This window comes from Typopeltis vanoorti, chromosome 18 (genome assembly GCF_054136105.1).
Source record: "Typopeltis vanoorti isolate ZY-2024b chromosome 18, IOZ_Tvanoo_1.0, whole genome shotgun sequence".
NCBI lineage: Eukaryota > Metazoa > Arthropoda > Arachnida > Uropygi > Thelyphonidae > Typopeltis > Typopeltis vanoorti.
The window spans coordinates 17339440-17362739 of record NC_143566.1 but is presented as its reverse complement, the minus strand read 5'-3'; the positions used below and the strand labels follow the sequence as shown (position 1 = coordinate 17362739).

Genomic DNA, 23300 nt, shown 5'->3' with positions numbered 1-23300 from the left:
GTCTTTGTAGACCTCATGAAATTGGTTACTTCCACTTCTCTTATGCTGCCTCCACAATGCCCTTTTTCTCTGTATCACATGCTTAATCTCTTTATTCATCCATCTCACACCTACCTTATGTAACCTTCTCACCTTTGGAATACATTTAGACATTGCATCTACTAAATAGTTTTTGAAAATCCCCCAAGCTGCATTGATCTCTTTTCCAGCCAACTCCTCATTCCATGCTACACCCGCAAGCTGTCTCCTGAGCTCTTCATAATCACCCCCCCCCCTTGTAGTTCCACATATACCCTTTTTTCACAGGAGTTCTTGCACTGCTGGCAACCACCCAGGTAATCACCTCATGGTCACTTTCACCAATTGGTGGATGATTTGACACCTCATTTATAATTACATCCTTTGATGAGATGACCAAATCCAAGACCCTTAATTCTCGTGTGCCCTCTGTTACATACTGTCTGAGATAGTTATCCCTCAAAAACTCAAGAAACTCATTTTCTTTACTTCCAGTTGCTATCTCATCATTCCAGTCTATATTGCCATAATTAAAATCACCCATAATGATCACCCTTTTCTTATTTGCTTGGCTTATTTGACTATACATTTCACTATCACCACCATCCACATTACCTGGTCTATAACAACATCCCACCAAGTATTTGATTCCATTCACCTCTATCTCACACCATACTGCCTCAAAACCACTGGCACTATTTCCGTCTTGCATCTCTACTTTGTATAAACATAACTCTTTCTCTATCATTAATAGCACTCCCCCCTCCCTTTTTACCCCTTCTATCCTCACGAAATACATCATACCCTTCCATCTCTATTCCTGTCAGGATGTTGTCCTCATCTAACCATGTCTCACTTATTCCGACAATCTTTGAGTGAACAGATGCAATTAGTGCAACCATTTCATCCGCCTTGTTTCTTATATTTCTAGCATTGGTATACAAACATGACAGCTCATTTCTGGATCTACAGCTAGTTCCACTGATACCACTCAATCGATGTGATCTCTCCATGCTGGATTGGGGCCATTTCCCTTTCTCCTTCTTCATTTTAGAACCCTTTTCAATTTCATCTGTTTCCTCTTGATCCCTGGTCATCCCATTTCTTTCCTGCCTACACATGCTCTCACCTGCTCTTGGAGCATCCACCTTTCTCACGCTGTGTACCCCTGTCCACCCTGAGCCTCCCCGTTTCCCTGCTCCTCTTGTACGCCCATTCTCTCATTTTTTATACTCATACCACTCACTTCCCCATTCATTTCCACTTCTTCAATCTCTCCTGTCTTACTCTCCTGCTCTTCGATATCACCCCCCTCTCGATCTGATTCATTCTCTCTATTCACTTCTCTACCTTCCAGCAGCAGCAGTCTCTCCAAGTGACTCACACCATAACCACTCAAATGCAGTCCATCACTCCCATATAGCTCACTTCATCCCTCAAACTCATTCCACACATTAACAAACTGTACTCCCATCTCCTCACACATTTTAGCCAGAATGTCATTCATAATCCTTGCTCCCCGCCTCATTTCACCACAATCATACCTAGGCAACACACTGAATACCCTTCCTGTCACACTATTCTCTTTTATCTTTCCAAGCAGCCTATGTGATTTCAAAGGCCATTATCGAATATCCAGGTCTCACTTCCATATGTGAAAATTGGCCACACTAATGTTCTTATCATTCTTTTCTTCGTTTCAACTCACAGAACTTCTCAGAAGATCTTTATTTTTCCAGAATGCATCTTTAGCTTTGGCTGTTCTTATTTTTATTTCTTTATCTTGCTTTCCATCTGCAGTAAAGTAGGTGCCTAAATATTTGTATTCTGTTGTATGTTCAATTTTCATATTGTTTATGAGTATTTCTGGCTCGGATCTGCTTTCTTTTGAGATTTTCAGAAATTTGGTCTTTTTTTGCATTTATATCTAATCCAAATTCTTTACCTTCTTCAATTAGTAGCTGCAGTAATTTGATTAATTTGTTTCTGTTTTTCTGCTATTAGAATGGTATCATCAGCATATCTAAGATTGTTGTATTTTATACCATTGATACTAATTCCTATTTTTTGTTTTTCAATCTTTTTCATCACTGTCTCACTGTAGATATTAAATTGATTTGGTGGAAGGATACAACCTTGTCTAACTCCTCTTTTTATTTTCCCTACAGAAGTCTCATTGTTAAACAGCTGCATTTTCTGTTTGGTGTAAATCATTTTTATAATCTTAAGTATGTGATCTTCTATGTCTAATTTATCTTATACAGGGGTTCCCAACCCTATGTCCGCGGGCACCATGGCACCCGTCGACCAATTTGTGTGTGCCCGCCGCTGTTCAACCGTGTGTCGTATAGTTTGAAATAATCACGCAACAATTCATGGCATGCTATATGACGCATGCCTTAATGACACATGACGAGTATTAAACACATACAATGTGAAGTAGATGCGCATTTGAAGTTGTTCATTCCAGCTTAAGAACTGGAATATCATCATATTCTCCTAATTATGAAGCACTAGCCAAAGAAATGCAATACCAAAGATCACACTAACTTACATATATATTTAAATTTTTATATAATGTAAACTTTTAAGTAATAAAACATTTGATTATAATGTAAACTTTGTACGTATTCATTTAACAAACAAATTCAAAAAATTTGCTTGAAAAAAATAGATGGTGCCCGTCGCCCTACCAGTATTTTAGAATGTGCTCTAGGAAACAAAAAGGTTGGGAACCCCTGATCTAATATATTGAACATTTTATTATGTTTTACCTGGTCAAAAGCATTCTGAAAGTCTATGAAGCATATGTTCCTATTTCTTTCAAGTGATCTTTCTATTAGTATTTTTAGTTCCAGTATAGCATTAATGATAACATTCTCATTCCTCTGCTGAAGCCTTTCTGTTGTTCACTCAATTCACTGGCTTAGGAAAGGCAATAATAATTGTCTTTTGACAGATATCCAGAATGGATGATAGTGACAGATGTTTAACTCTCTTGTAATGGATATTATCTGGTCCTATAACAATCAGATAGGATTTAAGCAAAGCAGCTTTCATTTCTTCTTTAACTTGGTTCCATTTGAAAAAAATAACTGGATTTGTTGTTTTTCTTTTTTGCTTTTTTCCTTGCTTTAGAGCAAGAAACTCTAGGGATAAGAAGATGTTGCTGCTGCTTCTGTTTTAGCAAAAATGTTCCCAAGTGTAGTGTACATAATCTGTTGGATCAGCAATTGTGCCTCCATTGTGCTTGAGGATAGAGAGCTGGTGGGTGATATATCTGCCCATCATATTACAGATGTCCCATGCTTCTGGGACATCTCAGAAAGTAGTGAAGTTTGCTGTTGAGGGGTATCTTCGAAAAAATACCCAAAACTTTATTTGGCTGTTGTACAATTGTCATTCTACCATGGCTTAGGGAAACATGGAAAGCAACTAGATGTTTAAGGAATTGCAGCTGTAATAGCTTTTGTAATACACCATCACTGATTCACTGTATCGCTGATGGAGAAAGAGCTGATCATTTGCGGAATCAAATCAAATTCTGCTAACGATGAGAAGGTAAGCCATTGTTCAATTTTCCATCATGATATCCATGATGTAGTGCATGGTTGCCTATGCAGGAAAGTGGATATCATGGAAAGTGATCACAACCAAATAAGTCCTCATCAAGAGTTTCCCACTTGAAGAGAGTCAGAAGGGGGGGGGAGGTGAGTGAGCAAATAATTAAGTCTATGGCAGTGAATGTTCAGCTAGGCACATGGAAGGAAGTGTTGCATCCTGTGTTTAGGAGAGAAAGATTATTGTTGTTAAGCATATGCTCAACTTGAGCACTATCACACAGAATGTCAATTAAAATCCCCCATTAAAAGTAAAGGGCATGATAACTACGATATTATTATTATTATTATTATTATTATTATTCCTGATACCTCCAAGGAGTCCGAAGACTCATCGCGGGAGGACATCTTCAACTGTCTCTACACCTTACCTCTACTACGAATCAACGCCATCTACCGCCCACCTCCAACACCACCACAACTAGTAATTTTTGTCTGTAAATTGCGTGTGTTCTGAAGGGCCGATTTGTATGTATGCGGGATGAAAAACCCGAGTTTCCGGGAGAAAAAACCCTGCTACCTCCGTATGAGATCGGCTAACTCACCATCGATTGAAATCGACCAGATAAAGATTCCTCCCGTCGCGACGAGAATCGAACTTAGGCCTATTCCAATCGAAGGGCGCAATGTACCGTCGTTCTTCCAATTGCGCTACGGAGGCGCTTTATGTCAATTCTTTCTTTTAAGGTTACACAGTGGTCAACATTGAGGAGTTTAGACAAAAACATGTTGGAGTGATTACTTCACTTATAATTAAGAGAATAACACTCAACGCTTTAACCTTTGTATTGAGGTCAGCATCAGGGAAACATACATATGCAGAGGACACAAGCTACATAACACTACATAAAAGTAAGATAAATCTAAATGCTTTGTTAATCGTTTACCCTGGCCTGACCTCTGGTGAAAAAAATAAAATTAAATAAAAATTTACTAAATAAAATCTATACAAAAATATAAAAGGTTTATTTTATTTTGTGAATTAATTTATATTTTTGTATAGATTTTATTTAGTATTTTATTTTTATTTAATTTTTTTTCCCCACCAGACGTGAAAGGAGATTGTAAGCAGGTTACATCACTCAGGAATGTAACTGTAAATGATAGATGGTGGTTGTTTGAGTGTGTCGAATGTAGGGATATTCCTCGTGGGAACCAGGTGATGAACTTTCAGGATTCTACCAACCCTTCTGGATGAAGAAGGGTGACAATTTGCCCAGAGGATATTCCCTTGTTGAATGTCAATATCCGTGATCAATATTAATGATTATGCCAATGATTCACACACTGTCTATCACTGTAGTATGCAGCAGATATTGTGTGAATAATTGGTGTGGGCTTCCAATGATGAGTAATGGCTAGAATAATAGCATGCAACAATCTGAGTCTCCTCAACCTCATATTAAACAGTCACAAAAATAAATATAAGAGAGAAGATAGCACATGCAACATCAGCAATACTAGATATGTACATCAGCTTCTTTACATTTGTGTAAGTTTTTGTTATTGTAACCCTGATGAATATAGCAGATACAAAATTCTAACAAAAAAAGTTATATGTGTATAGTCGATAGTAAACTGATTCTTAGAAATTACTCAATAGGAATAAAAATTTCATAGGTTTTAATTTGTTGAGAAGCATTATTTAAATACTATCACATTGTGGTCTCTCAGTCTTGAAGGAGAGAGATAGCTGGTAAACAAAAAAAAAAAAAAAAAAAAGGAGGGGGAAATATATAGGTTTATGTAAATCTATAAATCTCAATAGCAAGTGAGAATCTTGAATTAAGAATTCTAAACATCCCCTAGAGGAACACATGGCTTAATTAATGCACACTTACTTGGTAAGTGTTTCTTGGACTGGTTCTTCAACATCATTCTCTTCTGGCAACAGATCACTATATGACATGTTATGATGCACAAGCGATATTTGACTCTTTCCATCCTGGTGATCAAGATTACCTGTTCAGAAAAAAACACATATATATATAAATAAGTGCATTATCATTGAAGTCATATTTGGTTTGCTTTAATCATTCTTATTTATGCTAAACAAAGTTGTTCTAGAAAATTTTTCATCATTAAAACAAGACTGGTAAGTACACTCACTAGAATACAAATAAATTTACAATAATGTTTTTGGCTTTGCACACTTCAGAATTTGCACTAACAATGAAAGTATGCAGCAAGATATATTCCATGTTAACAGAAATTAACATGAAATATATCTTGGCAGCATGAGTCTGGCACTGTCAAGTACCAAGAAGAGATTATTGGTCATGAGTTAATTCCCACTACATACTTCTTTATTTTCAGCTCTTCCCATAACAAAGAAAGACAACATAATAAAATACAGTTTCAATGTGGATCTCCAGTAAATTCTGCAAAAATCCCCACACACAAAAATCCAGACTACTGATGTTGATTAAATGCATATGAACATTAATAGTGTTAAAACTAATAAACAACCACTTGGATCCAAGTCTGACCTGTTATTTCTTTGAGAACGTCAAGTGATATTCCCAACAACCACCATTCAAAATCACTATCTAAACTACACACTGCACAATTCATTCTTTTTAAAAGAGAAAGAATAAAATGAATACACATTGATATCTAATATTCCATATCAATGTAAGCAAAACTTTGGATCTCCACTTTTTTTTTTTTTTTTGATCTGCTCTAGCTCAAAATTTCCTTGCAACATGTTGTATTCATTTGATGCTTTTGTTGCTCCCCAAACCTGATAACTCAGATTATTATCTGTACATCTTGATTTTACTATACAGTATTATACAAATACCCTATAATGACATTCGAAACTCTCTGGCAATATCAGTAATTCTGTGACCTTCAAGTTTTCCAATAATTCTTCCTTGTGTAAAATCATTTAGATGATGTCTTTGAGACATCACAAGACATCCAAGTTTGCAACTTTATTCCTTCACAAAAAGAGCTTCCTTTAAATACAATTCGTTTTATGCAACCTTTTATCCTGTAGAGTGCTACCATATGACCTTTGTGCACGACTCAAAACTTTAAATGCATACCTGCTTTCTACTTGAAATCATTAGTTATACCAACGGCCACAAGTTGATTCATTTGAATTTATGGTTGTAATCTTCAGACATAGTGTTCTGTAGGTAGTTTTTGGTATTTAGACCACATTGTAATATAAAGTTTATTAAAAAGAAATGATTAAAACCTGACAAGTTTCATGCATCATAAGACTTACATCAGGTGTAGTGGTACATAAAAGTTGTACACAATGAAAGCCTATTAATGATTAAATACACATATTAGATGTTTTTTATAACTTCACAACTGTTAAATAATTGATAAACCAGAATACAAATGATACATTCATTACTGTGTGTGAGTTGGAACATTGCCAGTTGTTGCTATCACATTCTGTGGTATCACACATGCTATAGTGTTCGTACTTAAGTTTTGGATGCCAGTGTACTGTTCTAATAAACTGCATAATTTATTAGAAGAAATTAGATGCATGTTTAATCCTTTATCCAAGTATATGCAACTAAAGTTTGCATGTGAAGTATCTTCATGACTATGCAATATCAATTGCCTTAGTATCCCATAATACAAAGAACAATTCTTGTGGGAGATCAGGGGAGAACCAGAGGTCATACCTGGAAACTGTATAAAGAGGGTGTGAGTAGGGGAGTGAGAGGCAGGTTTTTTTCGTGCAGAGTTGTGAATGATTGGAATGCCTTGCCTGAGAGTGTGGTGTCTGCAAGGAGTTTGAATGTGTTTAAGACCCGGTATGATGAGATGTGTGTGAGATAAAAGGACCTCCTAGATGAGTCTTTGACTCCATGAGGTCTTGTTTTAATAATAATAATAATAATAATTCTTCCTTTTGGAAGTATATATTGCTATGAATTAAGGGAAGGGTCACTATCCAGAATGGCTTCAATCTTTACTGGGAGTCAGATTCAGGAAAATACCAAAGTTGAATTAATACATAAGTCATATTTTTATTATATTATGATATAGATATTTCTAAATGGAGTCAAAAAAATAAAAAAACTCATCATGGTGTTTTACTGTAAACAGACTGTGCTATTTATGTATACTTTCAACTACACATTTTTTGTATAATTCCTGTCAATCAACTGCATCAGTTATTTTATTCCCCACCTCTCTCTCTCTCTCTTTATATATATACTAGGGGACAGTGGCGCACCCAGGATTTAATCTTGGAGGGGACAGAGTACTCAAGATTTAGCTTTGGGGGCTGAGTTGAGTAGATGATTTGAGAATACGCACACTACGCATTGCATACGACCTATGACTGAACATCTGCAGTGATCGCCAATACATTATACCCATGATCTCTGGCCCGGCTCGGGCAAACAAAGTATCCCCCGAGCACTACTTCGTTTGCCTTGCATTCGTTGTGAACACAAGGCAAACGAAGACCGTGATTACCGAGAGTCAGAAGGTATTCCCACCTTATGTGACCGCTAATTCATAAGTAGTATGGAAATAGAAGACACGACACAACAGAAATGAAATAAAAAAAAATTTTAATTAGGAAAAGATTTTTCAAAATGTTTCTAGTCTTTTTTCCTTTTTCTTTTGGGGGGGAGCCAAGGCCCCTTGGCCCCCTCCCTGGGTGCACCAATGCTAGGGGGCTTTCCCCCTGATGCCTACGGTGCCCCCCGAGTTTCAGACAGATAGGTCAGTTCTCCTCGAATTTTGATGACTCGAAAAGGGGGTCTTCCCCCTTGTGCCTACGGCGCCCAAACCCTGAGTTCTGGAATGGTAGGCCAATTCTCCTTGAATTCTGATGACTCAAAAAGGGAGTTCCGCCACCCCCCAGCGCCCAACTCCCCCCAAGTTCCAGACTGGTAGGCAGGTTCTCCTCCTTGAATTCTTATGACTCGAATTTTGAAAACTCCAAAGGGGGTTTCTCCCCTCATTCAACTTCGATTTGCAAATCACGATATTTTGTAATTTTTTCATTTTCTTTGTCGTCAATCCGACTATCTACTGATATTTTGATAAACTTAATATCCTTGTTTTCACTTTTTTCAACCACTGTGATATCGGGTGTGTCACATTCCAAGCTTTTATCAGTCTGGATTTTGAAATCCCAGAGTATTTTAGCTTTTAAATTCTCAACCACCTTCTGGCGAACTTTATGCTTCCAATAGTCAATAGTCTTTATCTAAAGACTATTGGAAGCATAGTCTTTAGACTATCTAAAGACTATGCTTCCAATAGTCTTTAGATACTTTAAACCCATACTTTTTACATAAATGCCAGTGGATTATCTTAGCTACATTATCATGCCTTTTACGGTACTCAATATGTGTGATTTTGCAGTATCCGCTTATAATGTGGTCTACCGTTTCTTCCTTTTCTTTGTACAATCTACATTTACTGTCTTCTTGAATTTTTTGTATTTTTGCCTTCATAACGTTGGTTTTAATGGCCTGTACTTGTGCTGCAAAAATTACCAATTCTGTTTCTTTCTTTAGTGCTCAATTTCTCAACCATTGCCAGGTCAAGTTGCTGTCAGCACTGTCCTCTATGCTGTGACGGTATTTTCCATGCAATGCCTTATTTTTCCATCTTTCAGTTCTCACTTTTACTTGGTTTTGTATTCAAATTTTGTCTCCATGGGTTGAAATAAACCCTCTTTCCTTACCTCAATTAGAAATTTTTCCATTGTTTGCTACTGATAATCATTTAAATTTCGTTTTTCTTCTTCGATAACTTGCTTCACTTGTAATAATCCTCTGCCTCCTTTTTTGCATGATAGATATAGCCTATCAATGTCACTGCGAGGATTGAGGGCATGGTGCATTGTCATTAATTTTCGAATTTTTCGGTCTAAATCTTCCATCTCTAGCTGGGTCCATTCAACAATGCCTGCTGAATATCTCAGAACAGGTATGGCCCAGGTATTAATTGCGTTTATGAAATTTCCAGCATTAAGCATTGACTTAAGGAGTTTTCTTAATCATCTTATGTATTCTGCTCTAGTTTCTTTCTTTGATCTTATTGTGCAGAATTTGTGATGCTTCTAAAATTCCCAAATATTTGTAGCTGTCTTTGAATTTTATTGCCTTGATTATTTCACCATTGAGCAGCTCAATTTCATTCATATCTTCAAACTTTCCTCTTGTTATTCCAGCAATTGCACATTTGTCTAAGCCAAAATCCATTGATATATCTTGACTGAATATGTGCACAGTGTTAAGCAATGATCTGAGTTCATTCTCTGATTTTGCATACAACTTCAGATCGTCCATGTATAAAAGGTGAGATATCTTTGCACTCTTTTGCGCAGTTCGATAACCATGAGCAGTTTTATTTAAAATTCCGGTTAAGGGGATCAATGGCAATATAAACAATAGAGGAGATAATGAGTCTCCTTGAAAGCTGCTCCTTTATATGTTTACCTCTCCAATTTCTTCTCTATTTAGGACCACCGTTGTTTTCCAGTTTTTCATGCTGGATTGCAAAAACGTTTTGCACGTTTTCGCTAATACCGAATAGTTCTGTGCATTTTAAAATCCAACTATGAGGCACCGAATCAAATGCTTTTTTATAATCTATCCAAGCCATATGAAGGTTGGTTTTTCTATGTTTGCAATTTTTAAGAATCATTTTATCAATCAGCAATTGGGCTTTTGTGCCTCTTGAATTTTTGAGGTTACCTTTTTGTTCAATTGGGAGAAGAGAATTTGCTTTAAGATAGCTGTATGTTTTATTATTATTACAGGCGACTCCAGGGAGTCCTTAGACTCATCGAGGAGGCCCTAAACATCATGTCCACACAACTATATGCCATTCTCACAGTATCTATCATACCTTGCCTTGAACTCACTCACCACCACAGCACCCACAACAGACTCTGGCAGCTTATTCCACTCATTTACCTCTAAAAGTAAAGAACCCAGCTCTAACACCCCTGCTAACCACACACTCTTGCCCAGCTTCCATAGGTGTCCCCTAGTTCTCCCACCACCAGTCCTGATCTAAAAATATCCTCTGAATTAATCCTATAGAAACCCTTTAGCAATTTGAATGTCTCAATCATATCTCCCCTTTTCCGCCTATCAACTAATTCCTGCAACCCACAAATCTTCAGCCTGTTCCTATAAGGTTCATTCCAAAGACCCGCTATCATCTTAGTCACTGGCCTCTAGATTCTCTCCACCTCCTCCCCATCAAGAAGGAACCTAGGTGACCAAATCTGAACACAGTAGTTGAGATGTGGTCTTATCAAGGCTCAGTACAGATTATCAGCTAGTATGCCTGTGAATAGCTTAAAAGTTGTTGGCAGGCAGGTTATTGGTCGGACGTTTTCTGGGTTTGGACCTTTTTCTTTATCCTTTATGATCAAAAACATTTCCCCTGCTGTGAGCCACACTTCTTTGCTTTTTCCTTCTAAAACATCATAAAATTGGTTAGCATGTCTTTCGTGTAAGCCTGTTAGATATTTCAACCAGTAGCCATTTAATTCATCCTTCCCCGGTGTTGACCAATTTTTTATTTTTTTAGCTTGCTTTTGAACCATTTCAGTTGTTATTTTATATATATAAATATAAATTTTTTTTTTGAAGAATTGAATGAATAGAACCGAGATTTAAATAAAAATCTCAGATTGCAAAAATTTTCTCGGCTAATCCTAATGATGAAAACCAAAGTCGCAAAGTCTGCTGGAAAAATCTACTAACATCTTCCGTTGCAATGATGAACTAGAGAGAAAAATCGTGGAATCTAGAGAAATCATCTTCAATCCTGTTCATCTAAATAATAACTTGAGCTACAACCTCCCAGATAGTCATTCAGCTGTAATCATGTACTGGCATTCACGTGATGCTGCAAGCACGCACTCTCCCAACAATGCAACAAATGAAAGAACAGCTTTAAATACAACTACAACGTTTTCATGCTAATTATGTATAGAGACTCTCTATGTAATTCATAATTAACTTTCATTGTTTTGTGTTTTTTCTTGCTTTTATAATGTCACCTGATGAAGGCTGTTACAGGTCGAAACTAGTAGTGTTTTTATATTAAAACCTTTTTACTTAAATCTCGGTTCTAGTCATTCAATTCTTCATAAAAATATGTATGTTAACCAAGTTAATGATCATTCTTTTATAATATATATAAATAATATATAATATATAAAATATATATAAAAATATATGTAAATAAGTTTTTTTTACCTTGGGTAATGTATATTAGGGTTACCAAGTAATTTTATAAACTTGGTTATTTTACTCCTAATCCCAAGTAAGCAAACAGTTAAGTTTGCGCCTGAACGCATAGTTCAAGTCTAAAAGGTGGTGCATTTATATACATATATAAATATAATATATACATATATATATACACACACACACACACACACACACACACACACACACAAAGTTTTTTACTTTGGGTATACTATACGTTAAAGATACCAAGCAATTTTATAAACTTGGTTTTAATCCTTTTTTTCCCAAGTAAGTAGGCAAGGGGACCCAATATCACCAATCATCTTCATCACGCATCTGGGAAGAACACTAGATAAGATTAAAGAAAAAGGTGGAGGCATTTCAATAAATGGCATGAGAATAAACTATCTCTGCTTTGCAGATGACATCGTCCTAATTGAAGAAGGTGCAGCAAGGCTGGAACAGACATTACAAACACTATACACAGAAGGAAAAAGATATGGACTAAATGACTACTTTGAAAAAACTAAAACAATGATATTCGGACAACAGGAGTTACTGAACAGTTACGATAGACAGATTTCAACTGGAAAATGTGGAACACTTCACATATCTTGGATGACACCTGACTTAGATCCCAAAAAAAGAGATAAAAATTAGAATAGCGAGAGCAACAACTATTTTAAAACCCATGGACAAAATATGGAAGAGCCGAGCTATAAAGACGCAAACTAAACTGAGCATTGTAGAAACCTGTATCTTCAGCCGCATGATCTATGGATGCAAGGAAGGCCTGGGTACTCCTGAGAGAATCTGAAAGGAGGATATTGGTATTTGAGAGGAAGTGCTATTAAAAGATCTTGAAAATAAGCAGGATACAGAAAGTGAACAAAGAGGAAATCTACAGACGAATACAACCAAAAGAAAACCTGATCCAGAAAATAATCAAAAGGAAAGTACATGTATTTGGCCATATATGTAGAATGAATGATGAGAGAAAACTAAAAACGTTGCTGTTTGGAATAATTGAAGGAAAGAACAAAAGAGGAAGACCAAACAGAGAATGGGGTGATGACATCGTCAAATGGTGCGGAAACTCTATACACAAACTGAGTCATCTTGCACAAAATAGAATGCAATGGAAGAATCATATCAAGATGGCAGCAGACACCTACAGGCATTGGACCCATGGTTGTTGATGATGATGAAGCAAACAAGCAAGTAAGTCAAAATTTGTACCTGAAGTATTTTTAGGTCTGAGGCAACTCGTGGTAAGGGTGGAATAAGCTCCGATCACTTTGCTTAGTATCTCCCATAATGCAAAACACATCTCTTTGCGGAGATGTATGATGCTATGCATTAAAGGGTCACTACCTAGACCGGTTTCGACCATTATTGAGGTCTTGTCAGTGGGAGCCAGACTCTGAGATGCCAAGGTTGAAGTAAATAAAGGTCGAAATCGGTCTGGGTAGTGACCCTTCCCTTAATGCATAGCATCATACATGTCTGCAAGGAGATGTGCTTTGCATTATGGGAGATACTATGGAAAGTGTTTGGAACTTATTCCACCTTTACCATGAGTTGCCTCAGACTTGAAAATACTTAAGATACAAACTTGACTTACTTGCTTGCTTGTTTGATTACTTGGGAAAAAAAGGATTAAAACCAAGTTCATAAAATTGCTTGATATCTTTAACACACACACACACACACACACACACACATATATATACAGGGTGTTCGGGATAAATTTGACATATTTATAATTAATTATATTTTTCCGTAAGTTACATGTATTAACACACACTTCTCTTCATTTAAAAGTTTGGACCCTTCTTCATTCACATACAAGATGTCAGAAAGGATGGATAGCTGGAACCCACCTGAATCATGGAAGAGAATAACTTGTATCATGATGATTCGTGCCCGCCATCAAAATAAGGATATTACGACTGCTGCCCAATGCTCCCTGAATACAGTAAAAACAATCAGGCATGAACTAGAGACTTGCAATGGTGACTACGAGGATGTAGCAAGACGAAAGATCCCTAGCAGACGATCTGATTGCGTTCATACAGCAGAATTCCTCGCAAATCAGCAGGAACAGGTGTTGAAGAACCCTGGCATTGGAATTCGGGCTTTGTTCGTGGAGTTGCTAACTGTAGTCAAGCCCTGGATAACAAGGGTAGGCAATGGTAGGCCGTATGTATGGCAGCAGGATTCGGCCCCTTGCCACACCTCTGGGAAAAGTCAAAAATGGTTGTCTGAAAATTTCTACGACTTCACCAGTCCAAATGTTTGGCCTCCAAACTCCCCAGACCTTAACCCCATGGATTATTTTGTATGGGGCGCAGTTGAAAAAGACACCAATCGCACTTCCAGTAATACAAAAGCCCAGTTAACGGATAAAATTAAAACAGTTTTTGCGGCCCTTCCCAGGGAGACTGTAGCATCAGCTTGTTCGAGGTTCCGAAGCAGAATTGAAGCTGTGATCGATGCTAATGGTGGTTATTTTGAGTAAATCTTGTTGATAGTATTGTAATTAACTCTGCCTGTAATGTTTTTTTGTCAATTCATTAAATTTAATAGATACAAAGAAGATTTTATTTTTCCTTACGAAACTGTCAAATTTATCCCGAACACCCTGTATATATATATATATATATATATATATATATATATATATACACATACACACAGGTAACCCTCGTATAATGCGGTACTTATACAACGTGGTTTCGATAAAATATGGTCTACAAATTGTAGTAACCCTTTATGTTTTCATGTGTTTTTCACCATGCGACTTGAAAATCAAATTTTATCTTCGTTAAATTTGCATCTGCCTGTATCGCTCATGTAGTTATAAGTAGCAAATTTATATTAGGGGAAATACCCTTTAGTATGCATGCAAGTCAATTGTTTACCGTATAAAGTGCTTATTGTTGAAAATTGTCTTCATTTTCTGCCAGGAATGCGCATTAAAATCACAAATGTGTTAATCTCAAGCTGAGCACTTTACTTTCTAGTGAGTTATATGTAATACTTTTTTTATGTAAACAAAATATTATTATAGTAATGGCCACAAACTGTAACAAAAGCGAAAAAAACCAACATCGAAAAGAAAATTTATTTCTCTCGAAGAAAAAATTAAAATCTTGGATAGGTTGAAAAATGGAGAAAAACCAAGAGCTGTTGCAAGGACTTTGAATTTAAACGAATCAACAATTCGAACATACAAAATGAACATAAAATCCGATAAACTGTTTATTGCTGGGTCAATGGTAAGTGCAAAGCACATTGCTCATGTACGCAATATTCTGATGGGAAAATGGAGAAATCTCTAATGATATGGATAGAAGATTGCACTCGGAAGAAAATTCCTTTGGATGGAAATCTTATTAAACAAAAAAGCTCTCACAGTTTATAAACATTTATGATGCAGAGAAGGTATTCAATGTGGATGAATCCGGGTTATATTGGAAAAGAATGCAAAAACGCACCTATATTTCGAAATATGAAAGATCAGCTCCTGGATTCCAAGTTTCTAAAGATAGAATTATTCTACTGTTTTATAATAAATTTAGTTTAATCCTTTATCCAAGTGCGAGCAAATCACAAAGTTTGCTCCTGAAAATATCTTCAGGACTGAATATGGTGTTGTACTACCTTACTGGGGTAAGGTAGTACAACACCAGGCAACTCATAGCAAAGGTGGATCAAGCTAATAACACTCCCATCCCAGTATCGCCTATAATGCAAACACATCTCCTTGCAGATATGTATAATGTTAATGCATTAAGGGATTGGCCACTACCCAGACTAGTTTTGACCTTTATTGAGGTCTCTTCAGTTGGAGCTAGGCCCAGAGATGGAGATACCAGGCAGCAGCAGCAATAGCAAGGTCATCTTTACCTATTGGAGTTGCCAAACGGTGTGCCACCTTTTTTTTTTATTAAATTACTCTGCATTTAGAGAAAGATGTTGAAAGTTTATTTTTTACTTGGTTATACAATAATAAATTTAGTTTAATCTTTTATCCAAGTGTGAGCAAACAAAGTTTGCGCCTGAAAATATCTTCAGGACTGAATATGGTGTTATACTGGCTCCCACTGAAGAGACCTCGATAAAGGTCGAAACTAGTCTGGGTAGTGGCCAATCCCTTAATGCATAACATTATACATATCCGCAAAGAGATGTGTTTTGCATTATGGGAGATACTGGGATAGAAGTGTTGTTAGCTTGGTCCACTGTTGCTATGAGTTGCCCGGTGTTGTACTACCTTACCCTAGTAAGGTAGTACAACACCATATTCAGTCCTGAAGTTATTTTCAGGTGCAAAGTTTGTTTGCTCACACTTGGATAAAGGATTAAACTAAATTTATTATAGTCTAACCAAGTGAAAAATAAACTTTCAACTGTACTGTTTTGTAGTAATGCATCAGGTGATTACAAGACAAAAAATGTTTATTAACCGATCCTCAAATCCTCGTGCTATGAAAGATTAAAATATGCACTTTATTTTATTTTGCCTAAAACATTTTATGCAGTGCCCTTCAATTGGAAAAGGCCTAAGTTCGAGTCTCGTCATGATGGAAGGAATCTTTATATGGACTTTTTCAATCGAAGGCGAGTTAGCCGATCTCATACGGAGGTAGCAGGGTTTTTTCCTCCCAGAAACTCAGAAGGTTTTTCATCCTGCATACAGACAAATCAGCCCTTCGGAACACACGCAATTTACAGACAAAAAAAATACTAGCTATGGTGATAGGCAGTAGATGGCACTGATTTAGATGACTGGTAGTAGAGGTTCGGTGTAGTAGTGGAGATGGAGAGTTGTACAATAGGTGTCCTCCCGCGATGAGTCTTCGGACTTCTTGGAGGTGTCACGAAAATAATAATAATAATTATGTGCAATAAAGTTTATGTACAATTTGTAATTTTTATAATTTTATACTATGTATTTGTTTCCTAATTTATATATTTTCATAATTTACATGAATAACCTGAATTATATAAAAATATATTTTTGTTAGATATGTCATTGTTTAAATAATTTTTTTAAAAAAATAATTTCGGAATATAACCCAACTTTTTCTATGTGATCTGAGTCTCGCATAATGCGATTTATATAACGAGGCATTTCTATAGAACCTAACATCCGTGTTATATGAGGGTTACCTGTATATCCAAATTTTTAGTTATAATCAGTTGTGGAGAGTAAAATAATATTTATATGTAAATATATGTTTTGTTTAGTGATTGGTTAGAATGTTTCAGATTTGTTCCTGTGATAACTGGCAGGAAGTAACCAGAAATCCTGTAATGCTTGCAGAAATGTGACTCCATTAAAAAAAAAAAAGTAGGGGAAGAATTACCAACTCGACACACATTTGATTTGTCATCCGCTTAGCCATATTACAGTTTTAATACTCAGCATACAATTGCATTAATAAATGTGAACGATATATATATAGATTATCTTATATCCAACAAAAATGTTATTTATGAAATTTTTGACTCAGTATATACAGGGTGTTCGGGATAAATTTGACATATTTATAATTAATTATATTTTTCCGTAAGTTACATGTATTAACACACACTTCTCTTCATTTAAAAGTTTGGACCCTTCTTCATTCATATACAAGATGTCAGAAAGGATGGATAGCTGGAACCCACCTGAATCATGGAAGAGAATAACTTGTATCATGATGATTCGTGCCCGCCATCAAAATAAGGATATTACGACTGCTGCCCAATGCTCCCTGAATACAGTAAAAACAATCAGGCATGAACTAGAGACTTGCAATGGTGACTACGAGGATGTAGCAAGAAGAAAGATCCCTAGCAGACGATCTGATTGCGTTCGTACAGCAGAATTCCTCGCAAATCTGCAGGAACAGGTGTTGAAGAACCCTGGCATTGGAATTCGGGCTTTGTTCGTGCAGTTGCTAACTGTAGTCAAGCCCTGGATAACAAGGGTAGCCAATGGTAGGCCGTATGTATGGCAGCAGGATTCGGCCCCTTGCCACACCTCTGGGAAAAGTCAAAAATGGTTGTCTGAAAATTTCTACGACTTCACCAGTCCAAATGTTTGGCCTCCAAACTCCCCAGACCTTAACCCCATGGATTATTTTGTATGCGGCGCAGTTGAAAAAGACACCAATCGCACTTCCAGTAATACAAAAGCCCAGTTAATGGATAAAATTAAAACAGTTTTTGCGGCCCTTCCCAGGGAGACTGTAGCATCAGCTTGTTCGAGGTTCCGAAGCAGAATTGAAGCTGTGATCGATGCTAATGGTGGTTATTTTGAGTAAATCTTGTTGATAGTATTGTAATTAACTCTGCCTGTAATGTTTTTTTGTCAATTCATTAAATTTAATAGATACAAAGAAGATTTTCTTTTTCCTTACGAAACTGTCAAATTTATCCCGAACACCCTGTATATATAATATATATACTGAATGAAAGAGGCTCACTCAGCACGGGCATAGCAAACCCGAGGTACCTGATGCTGGACCATGCCTTACTTCATGTAATATACATCTGTTATATTATCTGTAGAATGGTCCCCTCCTCTTTCTTCCTTGCTTCTTACCCCCCAATGCCATTAGAGTATTCGAGGTCTAGGGGTGAATCTTTCCTATTTTGCTGTGTCATTTCATCTTATGCACTATTGTGAGGCACCAACCCATCTGGCCAGCGTAGTGCTATAAGGCCAAATACTTCCCCATGAAGACAATGCAAATGATGAATAAAATAGGAAAATTACATACTGGCTCGTCCATCACCCAGCATAAAAAGGGATGCATCCTAGACTTAGGCAGAGGATCTAGGTCGAAAAATATGCTACAGTCTCCACTACCTACAATGAGTCCACCTACAGTGCACAATGATAGAAGGATATTAGTAGGAACAGATAACTGCAGATCTCTACAGGATGATGATAGATTGGAAGAACTGATGAAGGAATTGGACCATATAAAATGGGATGTTGTGGGCCTTTCAGAGATAAGAAGAAGCTCTCATGCGATTAAAAGATGGACATCTACTCTACCACTGTCAATGTGACAGAAACTCAACTGGTGGTGTAGGATTCCTAATAAATAAAACAATCAAGGACAGTGCCATGTTTGTTAATAAAAATAACATCAAGAATAGCTGAACTAAGTCTCTTCATAAATAAAAGATACTAACTGAAAATTATACAAGTATATGCCCCAACTACAGACCATCCAGATGAAGAGATAGAAGATTTCTATGAAACATTAAAATCCACATTAAATAATTCTAAAGAATTCTACATAATTATAATGGGTGACTTTAATGCCAAGATTGGAAGCAGAGATGACCATCTGAACTCCATCTGAACTCTGTCCAAATTTGGGTTTGGACAGAGGAATGAAAGAGGAAAAAGACTTGTTGAATTCAAAGAAGAAAATAACCTCTTTATTATGAACAGCTTTTGCAAGAAGAAAATCAACTGCTGAAAATGAACTTGGAGAAGTCCAAATGGACAAACTTACAATGAAATAGACATCCTTTCCAACAGAAGATATATAATAAATAATACCGAAGTGCTTAATAGATTTAATACAGGAAGTGACCACAGACTAGTAAGGGCAAAAGTATGGATCAACAAAAAATGGGAATGGAATAAGCTCATAACAAAAAAGTCCAATTTAGTGAATCTACAATACCTCTATCACAATAAAAGCTGTTATAGAGAATCACTAAAAAATGAACTAAAAAAGTTAAACACAGCTACTACCATCAATGATGCTAATGAAATATTAACAAAATCTATCTTGAATTGTGCACTAGAAATAAGAGGTAAAAAGGCACCAAAGAGAGGAAAAACTAAGACAGGAAACCTTAGATCTGATGAAGAAAAGAAGAGACATGAAAAGAGATTTGAATGACACCAATAAAATAGAATATGCAGAAATTTGTAAAACTATACATAAAAGGATGAAACATGAACTTAGATCATATAATACTAGGAAAATTAAAAAAACAATAGAAAACAATAGTAATATGATGGTCCTAAGACAAACATTATCAGTTGGAACAAAGGAAATAGCTGCCGTAAGAGGAAAAAATGGTGAACTTATAAAAAATTGATATGCAAGAATCAAAAGAATTCAGGAATTTTATACCGAACTCTATGAAGACAAAGACCGTGACATCCAAGAATCATCTATGGATAACTCGAGTGAGGAAGAACATGATGCCCCTGAGATCTTACAAGGCAAAGTGGAAATGCCCCAGGAGAAGATGGAATTATGGTAGACTTCTTAAAACTGGGAGGAAGCCCTGTAATCAAACAGCTGACTAAACTCTTTAATAAATGCCTAAAACAGAAAAATTCCAAAAAAATTGGAACAATTCACTTCTAATATTAATTTTTAAAAAGGGCAATAAGGAAGAAATTAAAAACTACAGACCTATAAGCCTACTCCCCACCATATATAAAGCTTTCATAAAAATTATGAATAATAGAATAAGTCTAAACTAGAGGGAATGCAATCCTGTGAACAAGTTGGATTTAGAAAGAATTACAATACTTTGGACCATATTCACACATTAAGACAACTCATTGAAAAATCAATTGAATACAATAAACCCTTATGTCTGGCCTATATAGACTGTGAAAAAGCATTTGATTCAGTTAAATCATCTGCAACACTAAAAGCTCTTGAAACCCAGGGAACTGAGAAACCATATATTGAAACACTAAAACATATTTACAATAATGCAACTTCTGTAATTATATTATATAAAAACAGTGAAAAGGTCCCAATACAAAAAAGGCATCCGGCATTTGGGAGAACACCATATCTCCCAAATTATTAACAGCTGCACTAGAGGAAGTCTTTAGAAGCCTTGATTGGGAAACAAAAGGAATAAACATAAATGGAGAAAGGCTGCATCATCTGAAATTTGCAGATGATATTGTCCTAATAGCAGATAATCTTGAAGATCTGGAAGAAAGGCTAAATCAGTTAAATGAAGCCTCCAGAGTAATTGGATTAAAAATAAATAGAGAAAAAACAAAAATAATGATGAATAAATATATTAACCATAGAACTGTCAAAGTTGAAAACCATGAAATAGAACAAGTTACTTCATATGTGTATTTGGGCCAATTGTTATCCTTTGAGGAGTGTCAAAGAAAAGAGACTGAACGAAGAATTCACCTTGGATGGGTGGCTTATGGGAAAATGAGAGACATTCAGAAGTGACATCCCTATGAGTCTAAAAAGGAAAGCTTTCGACCAGTGCATACTTCCTGTTCTAACATATGGAGGAGAAACATGGACTTTAACAGAAGCCTTAAACAAAAAGCTGAGAACAACACAACATTGCATGGAAAGAAGTATGCTAAAAATAACATTAAGAGATAGGAAGACAAATACCTGGATAAGATCTCAAACAGAAACAGGTGTCATGGATATTGTAAAATACATTAAACAGGCTAAGTGGAGATGGGCTGGCCATATTGCCAGATGCAGTGACTGGAGATGGACTAGAAAAACAATAGACTGGAGACCAATGGATGGAGTAAGACAAAGAGGAAGACCGAGAAGAAGGTGCAGAGATGAACTGGAACAAATTGCAGGAGAGAGATGGATGGGAGAGGCAGAAAACCAAGTGATCTGGAAAATCATGGGGGAGACCTTCATCCAGCAGTGGACAGAACCAAAAGATTGAAGAAGAAGAGATATATATAATACTGTAAAAAACATAAGTATATTACGATTATGCAAGATTTTACATCAGGAGACCTATGCTAGCCATTATTCACACAATATTTACCATGCCTCAACTTAGTTGTTCACTGTGGGCATACTCACAACTACTAGCAATTTGTTCCACCTCATTTGCCACTATCTAAGCAAAAAAAAAAAAAAAAACTAGTCTGTACATCCTAATTAACTATACTGTTATGCAACTTCAGGGATGATCCCTTGTTTTCTCTCTACTCATTGTTGTTGTTATGTTCCATCACGTCATTTTCGATTCCTGGTGATTCTGTGAACATACATTCTCCATTCAGATCTATCCCTGGCCATATTTTTCAGAATTTCCAAGTGCATTCCAGTTGCTTCTTTAACTCCATCTACTCATCTAATTCTTGGTCTTCCTCTTCTCCTGCTTCCATCAATTTTAGCAAGCATCATCATCTTCTCTAGACTGTCATTTGCTCGCATAATATGTCTGAAGTACGACAATTTTTGCTTGATAATCATAGCTTTGAGGGAGCAATCTGGATTTATTCTGTCTATCACTGATTTATTGGTTGGTTTGCTTTACAGTCCATGGTATTCTTAGTAAGCATCTCCAAACCCATAATTCAAATGCATCTACCTTCCTTCTTTTACTCTTTCTCAGGGTCCAACTTTCACATCCATACCGTACTACAAGAAATACCATTGCTTTCATGATTCTGATTTTTGTTGCGAGGCTAATATCTTTAAAGATCTTACTTAAATTTGTCATTGCTTTCTTTCCGAGTAATAATCTTCTTCTAACTTCTTCAGTACAATAACCATCTTGATCAATTCAGAATCCTAGGAGCATAAAATTGTTAACTGTTTCCATTTTCTCCCCATCTACTTCAAAATCATTAAGATTACATGTTGCCATAACTTTTGTCTTTTTGAGATTAAGTTTAAGACCATATTTAGCACTTTCTTCTTTAACTTTGATAATAAATTCCTCCAAATCTTCTTTACATTCTGCTAGCAAGGTGGTATCATCTACATACCTCAAATTATTAATATTTCTTCCACCACTTTTAATTCCAACTGAAGACTCCTCCAGCCCTGCCATTCTTATATTCACTGTACAAGTGAAACAGGTACAGAGATAAAATACATTCTTGTTGCCCCCTCTTTACCTATTGTGAAATACTCAGTTTCTCCAAGATCTGTTTGGACAGTAGCTTCTTGTTCATTTTAAAGATTCCTTGGAAGGATAATGAAATGCTCTGGTACTCCCATTGTTCTTAACACATTCCACAGTTTCACATGATCTACAGAGTCAAAAGCCTTGCTATAGTCAAGGAAACAAAGGTAGACATTCTTTTGATATTCCTGTGCTCTTTTTATTATCCATCTCACATTTGCGATTTGATCTCTTGTTCCTCTGCCTTTTTGAAATCCTGCCTGTTCATCTGGCATTTCTCTCTTCACGAATGGTTCCAGTCCTTTCTGAATGATCTTAAGACTTGACTTGCATGAGAAATCAGTGCTATAGTTCTGTAATTTTCACACTCTATTGCATCGCCTTTCTTCAATAAAAGGTATATAAACTGATTTTTTTCCATTCTCTAGGCCATTTAGTTGTGATCCAAATTCGCAGACATAGAGCTGTTAAAATTTTAACCGCCTCTTCTCCCATGGCTTTCAGCAGCTCAATAAGTACTCCATCTCCTCCTGGTGCCTTCTTA

At 36.3% G+C, this 23300-nt stretch overlaps 1 protein-coding gene across 1 annotated transcript in view; it reads right to left on the bottom strand.

The window, feature by feature from the left end:
- Window positions 1-23300, bottom strand: part of LOC150096515 (potassium voltage-gated channel subfamily KQT member 1-like) — a 231548-nt gene that overhangs the window by 59026 nt on the left and 149222 nt on the right. The window contains exons 13-14 of the mRNA XM_090408631.1: window positions 5480-5600; window positions 5053-5152 (exon numbers count right to left, since the gene is read on the bottom strand). Of these exons, the coding sequence (XP_090264757.1) occupies window positions 5053-5152; window positions 5480-5600 (221 nt within the window). The remainder of the gene's footprint in view (window positions 1-5052; window positions 5153-5479; window positions 5601-23300) is intronic.